The sequence below is a fragment of the Anarrhichthys ocellatus genome, unplaced genomic scaffold, assembly GCF_004355925.1.
Source record: "Anarrhichthys ocellatus isolate YVR2014 unplaced genomic scaffold, GSC_Weel_1.0 scaffold2, whole genome shotgun sequence".
Lineage (NCBI taxonomy): Eukaryota > Metazoa > Chordata > Actinopteri > Perciformes > Anarhichadidae > Anarrhichthys > Anarrhichthys ocellatus.
Window position 1 is genome coordinate 2,990,116 of NW_022280032.1, and position 6,147 is coordinate 2,996,262.

The window sequence follows — 6,147 nt, forward strand, 5'->3', positions numbered from 1 at the left end:
TCTCTCTCTCTCTCTCTCTCTCTCTCTCTCTCTCTCTCTCTCTCTGTCTCTGTGTGTCTCTGTCTCACTTTCTAAATGCGTGTTGTTCATTAGAACATACACAGTTTACATTTTCCTTTTCTCCCCTATTCCTCATTCTAACTTTTCCGCTGTCCCCTTTTTCGTTGCCTGTATGCGTGCGCGTGTGTATGTGTGGGCGCGCTCGCATGGTCACCTGCTCTTTGCGACGACTTTTAATACAATTTGGATAAATTTGTCCTATTGCTTTTATTGCTTTTTATTTAACTGTGGCCACACTTTTTTCTCCTTATAAACATGTTCTATTTGTCAGAAATCGCCCCGCATTGAAACACACACTAAGACCTTATGTTTGTTTATGTTCATTTTTTAAACAGTTTAAGCAAATGCATTTAAAACCACAAAGTTTTCTCTGTGGTCGTATTTTGCATGATGTAAGTAGAGGATGTCTCACCACTGGTCGTTTCTCATTAAAACACACACACACACACACACACACACACACACACACACACACATTGTTACAGTCTGATTGGGAATAAAATTAGTCTGTGATCCAAAATGGATCTCCTCTTTTCTGACGCATCACCGATAAATTGCAAAGTCTTCAAAGTTTGATTATTCTTCATTTTGCTCAAGAAAACAAATCCAGTTTATTGAAAATAATAAAGTACGGTATCTGCTCACCTTGATTCATTTTACAAGACGTGTTTATTTTAATAAACGGGACTAAAAGTACCCAAAACTTCTCTTTTTATATCTCGATGATTGTGTGTTGCAGAAATTGAGTTTTAGCGTCCTGTCAGAGGAGCGAGCGCTTCTTTATGACACTTACTCTTACGCCACCTTTTGGCGGTTTTAATGCAGGCCTTGCAATAGAGAGCTCATTTTACACTGTAAAACTAAAAAGTGACAGCTTTGTGATGTAACTGAATGAGAACAGCATGTTTAAAACTGAAATAAGATCTCAGATTTGCACCAACTGTGTATTGACTTTTATGTGACTGCTTTTTAAATTAAAGTGTTTTATTTGCACTGAAATTGCGCTTTTATTTTGCCATTTTATCTACGTCCCTTTAATCATCATTTTTTTCTATTTTATTTCTTTATCTTATATATCTGCGTCTTTTTTAAAGACGTCACCATGTAACGCACCTTGAGCGGCCTCTGTGTATGCAATGTGCCAGGCTAGATAAATAACCTTGCCTTGCCTTGCTCTACTACTCCATTTTTATCAAATGAAACATTTGTTTCTAAACATCCTCCGAACAAGCCTTAATTAATGAATTCGAGCTATTTCGTTGCAAGAATTAGCATTTCTCTAAGACCAGGCTAAATATAGCCGTTGAGAAAACACATTTTTATTTCATTAAAAAACATCTTCAGAGATGGTCATTGTGTTTTAAATCACACTGGTGATTAAATTCCATTCAGTCCCTTTTTAAGAAAGGCTCTTGACATTTACAAGGACATTCTAACATTAGCCAAATCAAGAATTGAATTGAGCCAGTCAACTATTTGATTAAATATAGCCGTTTAGCCAAATATTTGCTGAACGACACAAGGATATGTAATTACGTATAGCATATAAATAAATACAAATTATTGTTTGTGGTTTGTTAGAGTTTGAAGTAGGACCGCTGTTTCATTCCATAGGCTACTTCTGAGCAGAGATACAGTATAACTTCTGAGGACTTCTCTAGCAGTTTGAAAAACCTCTCCTCTAGTTCAGTATAATACAAAAAAGAAAATCATATAATAATATGATACATATGACATTATTCTGTTCGTGGCACTGTTGCTAACTAGTTTTCTAAAAATGGTCTTTCAGTGAATTTGATAAACAGTTATCTGTTTTAAGGGTGATGTAACACAACCCACCTGTGAGTGGCAGCAGAGTGCTGGCACAACCGACTGCAACATAAACGTAGAAGAAGAGAGAACCGGAAGTGGCGAGACGGAGGGTTGTTGACAAATCCAGCTAGCCTTTGCTAGGTGGCATGCCATTTTCATTGACATTTTTTTACTAAATCTTTCTTTAATAATGAGTTATACAGAGGATAGGCATGGAACAAAACGACCAGCGTCTCCAAGTGACGTGAGTAAAATAATTACATCTGGACTGAAACCCGTAAAGGAGAGCTATGGGACACCTAAATATAGCTAGCATCACGTTAGCATGTTTGCTAACGCTATTCTTCAGGCGCTTTATCGTGAAATCTGAACACGTTTTTTTATGCAGCCCGAGACAGAAGTTGACTTCCCTTTTCAGGTTGACTTAAAACGTTTATGCACAAAACACATCACGCGTTGTACTATGTTGTATTAATTAAGTTAAACTGGCTCGGTGAATTTATAGTACGTTTGTCTTTTTTTAGTTGAAAACAGAGGGTCTTTTGACTGGAGGTGTTTTTACCCAGCAATGACTGGGCATCACAACATTATCTTACTTTATTAATTAAAGGACCGCTAAAGTTATATTCTCAATTGTAAATAAATTACATTTAAACATATATATATATATGTGTATATAGAGTAACATGTTTTTTGTTGCACAACCAATAAACGGATTCAATTACATTTATTTTGTTTAGCACAAAATCACAAATTAGCCTCACAGGGCTTTACAATCTGTACACATGAGACATCCTCTGTCCCAGCACCCTCACATCAGTTCAGGAATAACTCCTAAAGAACCCTTTAATAAGAAGAGCGATAGATGTCACGGGTACCGAATGGAACAACTGAACAGAGTTACAACACATTTAATGCATATGACATACAGCATCCTGGATGCTGTAAACGTCAAACCATCCAGAATGTTTCGTTGGATGTGTCCCTTTACCTCTACAGAGGACAAAAACCTGCCTAACTTGCAGCACAGTGCTTTTAGTGTGTTGGAATGATCTAATTATACATGAAACACATATTTGTTTTGTTAGTGTTGTGGTTTGGTTACACTTACCATTGTGTGGCTGCATGATGCCAGTATTTGAGTCTTTGTGCACATTTTTTATTTTTTCAAACAAAAGCTGCATACTTTTCCTCTCTCAGAACACAGAGGACATAACTCCAATGGATCGCATAATGTGGTCATATGTTCTCACTTTATATATTTGACAGTTCCACGTGTGTGTGTGTGGGAGATCATCTTATGATTTAAGTATTCTGATTTCTATTCCATGTCAATATTGACTCATCTATACTTACTCATACAAAAGGCAACATCATCCCAAAAGAGAATTCTGGAATGAACAACATCAAACGTACCTCCAATGGACTCATTGATCCCTCTGGTCTCATTTGATCGTGTTGTGAGTCTTCGGAGGGTAAAGGGACGACCGGCCGTGCTGGTTGGAAACAACCTCTAGTGCTTTGTAAAAACATCCATTGTGTAAATGATCTGGTGTTTGATGGAGGTCTGGTCTTGTTCAGCGTGTGAGTCAAAGTCAAAATGACAATGTTTTTGTCTTGGCAGGATGGGTCTACCCAGTGGGCAGCAGCGGATCTGGGAAGCAACGAGAGGAAGCAGAAGTTTTTACGTTTGATGGGCGCTGGCAAGGTTTGTTTTGTGTACTTCAGATCACTATACGTTCAGTTTGGTTTATTGTGGGCCCGTAGTCCATTGCACAAAAAGATAAAGAGACGTTTATATTTGATTTAAATGGTATTTTTTTTTTCTGTTTTCCAGAAAGAACCCACAGGACGCCTCGTCATTGGCGACCACAAGTCGACGTCCCAGTTCCGCAGTGGTAGGCTTCTTTATGTAGCTTTTGTCAAATGCCGTATTTGTTCTGCTAATGTCCAAACTACTGTCCCTTTGCTGCCTCATACTTATGCCCAATGCGATTAACCCGGCTTCCCCACTACACATCCGCCGCACAGATCTATCCATGCATGGATAGGCCTGTAATGGCTGGGTGTGCCTGCTGTGACTGGTGTCTCCTCTGCAGGGAACGAAGATAAGAAGATGAACGAGCAGCTAGAGATGCAGTACCAGCAGAGCATGGATGGGAAGCTGTCGGGCCGGAACAGGAGACACTGTGGCCTGGGTTTCAGTGAGGTGAGGGGGTCAGATCTTTCATTTATCTCGCCAGACATAAACAAACAACCTTTTAATGGATTTAGCACAGAGAGACTCAGACTGCTGAGTGTTGATTACTTAACAGACTTGCTTTTGTTGTAGTTTTCTAGTGAAACAACGTCCATCCACACATCAGAAAAGTGTTTGACTGTATTGACTTGTAGTTTAATACACACTATATGTTGATTTTGCAGTCACTAGCAACTCTTGACCTACAGCAGCTTCCTTTTCTTTTACATGATCAGAAATATTGTGCTGAATGTTTTTATTTTATTTTAAATGATTGGAAACTAACTCTCTTACTTTTCACAGGAAAACTCATATTTTTAGCTGTTGCTATATTGCATTACTATAAATCAATTTCAATAAATACTTTAAAGACGGGGAAGTTAATATATCGAGTATAATTTATATACAAAGACAGCAGAAGCATTTTAAGAGATACAAAGTAGGAGATAGTTTAGGATGCAAAAGTTCGGGCAAGTCTCACATTGATGTGCTGCTTCTCCATCTCAGCAGAACATTTCTGGATAAGCTGAGAGGTCAAGAAAGTTCAAATGGTACAAAACAGTAACCGGAATGATGGATTTAGCAGAAGTATTACGCAGAGCAGGGTGTGGCTGGCAGAAAGCACACGGACACTGTGTCTTTAGCAAGAAGTACTCAAACAAAGAAGCAAAACTTTCAACACCAAGCAATTTCCCACGGTGTCGTGACGTTTCTCTTTATTTAAATTCACAGTGAAGTCTGTCAGGATCACCACCAACACGTAATGTGTTGTTCTTTAGCCCGAGGCTAACACATTCACCACAACCCAGGGACGTTCGTTTACGCGCTACGTTTTCAAGATATCCTGTTGTCAGAATGAGGGAAGTAAAAAAATAACAATATATTTTTGTTGTCTTACTCACAGCCCTCCCCAGAGCGAGAGTCGTTGCCCTCCCCACCAGTGGACGGTCAGTTAAAAGACGCAGAGCCAGAGAAGTCCACCAGTGAAGATGAACCCTCAGGTGCCCAGGACGAAGGCAGCGACCCCGACTCAGAGAAACAGACCTCAGACCAGGCCGGGTCCAGCTCAGACAGTAGCGATGAAGAACAGAAACACAACGACAAAATGGCCGTTGTGAAGTCGGCGTAGGGCTGCGGGGGCTCGCGGGGAGGAACTAGTTTTTGTAATCTCAAATTTGTACATTTTGACGTTATTTGTTTGACTGTAGGCGACCGCCCATCTTTCAGTCCTTCTTACTGCGTAGAAACGGGTTCTCTGCACAAGCACTCGTCATGACTGGCCGACATCCTGGAGTGCACGTGGTCAAAGAATTAAGTCTGCCGGCTAAAGAAGTCAGCTTTTGGTTGAGTGGTGGTCTATGAAACTAAGATGGCAAATAGTCCCATTTTTATTTAGTTTGAACATTTTAACAGTCACTGCATTTGCCACAAATGATGTTGGATGAAACGGGATTGCTTGCCATTCAGCATGATTGGTATACACATTGTACATTCTGTGAATTCTTGTTTGAAAACCAATAAAAGGAAGTGTCTGTATACAATCTGCTGTTCTTAACACTTTAACTACATGTGCCTTCAGACAATGGAGGGGGTTTCTATGTAAGAATGTTTCTGCATTGTGAATCCTTGAGGATACATAAAGTGGACACCTTTACCTAAACAGGGTCTAAAGTCAGCATTAATACTGGTAATAGGTGCTAGACCATCTATTTAACCCGTCCCTCGTCACTGAGACTTAAGTAATTCTCTCTAGAGGGAACAGTTCATTTCGTCTCCTGGGGTGAAATGCAAACTGTCCGAAAAGTTCTTGTGGGATTTCTTTACGTGGAAACGGCACATATTTTACGCTAATGGAAGATTATCAGTCCAGCGGCTATTTGCCTTGCCTTTATATCCAGAAGATATTCGGCCACCTTCTCTCTTTTTTTTCCCCATTTAGTTGCTTTGCAGCCTTCAGTTAAGAACCAACCGCCTGCCTGCAGAGTTCAGAGACAGGATTGTGACGAGGCACAGATCTGGAGTCGATTCTGATGCAT

The 6,147-nt window shown here is 39.8% G+C and overlaps 1 protein-coding gene across 1 annotated transcript; it reads left to right on the forward strand.

Annotated features, from left to right (window-relative positions):
* The first annotated feature begins 1,974 nt into the window (after nucleotides 1–1,974).
* On the forward strand, nucleotides 1,975–5,647 carry cunh11orf58 (chromosome unknown C11orf58 homolog). The gene is made up of 5 exons (XM_031863363.1): nucleotides 1,975–2,116; nucleotides 3,497–3,580; nucleotides 3,710–3,770; nucleotides 3,972–4,081; nucleotides 5,016–5,647. The coding sequence occupies exons 1-5, from the start codon at nucleotides 2,063–2,065 to the stop codon at nucleotides 5,238–5,240; spliced, it is 534 nt and encodes a 177-aa protein (XP_031719223.1). The 5' UTR covers nucleotides 1,975–2,062; the 3' UTR covers nucleotides 5,241–5,647.
* Nucleotides 5,648–6,147: the final 500 nt, after the last annotated feature.

Excerpts from the sequence above, each read along its gene's own strand:
- cunh11orf58 (XM_031863363.1), top strand. The coding sequence starts at position 2,063 with ATGAGTTATACAGAGGATAGGCATGGAACAAAACGACCAGCGTCTCCA. Across the intron at positions 2,117-3,496 it reads GACCAGCGTCTCCAAGTGAC|GATGGGTCTACCCAGTGGGC; the intron begins GTGAGTAAAATA and ends TTGTCTTGGCAG. Across the intron at positions 3,771-3,971 it reads GACGTCCCAGTTCCGCAGTG|GGAACGAAGATAAGAAGATG; the intron begins GTAGGCTTCTTT and ends TCTCCTCTGCAG.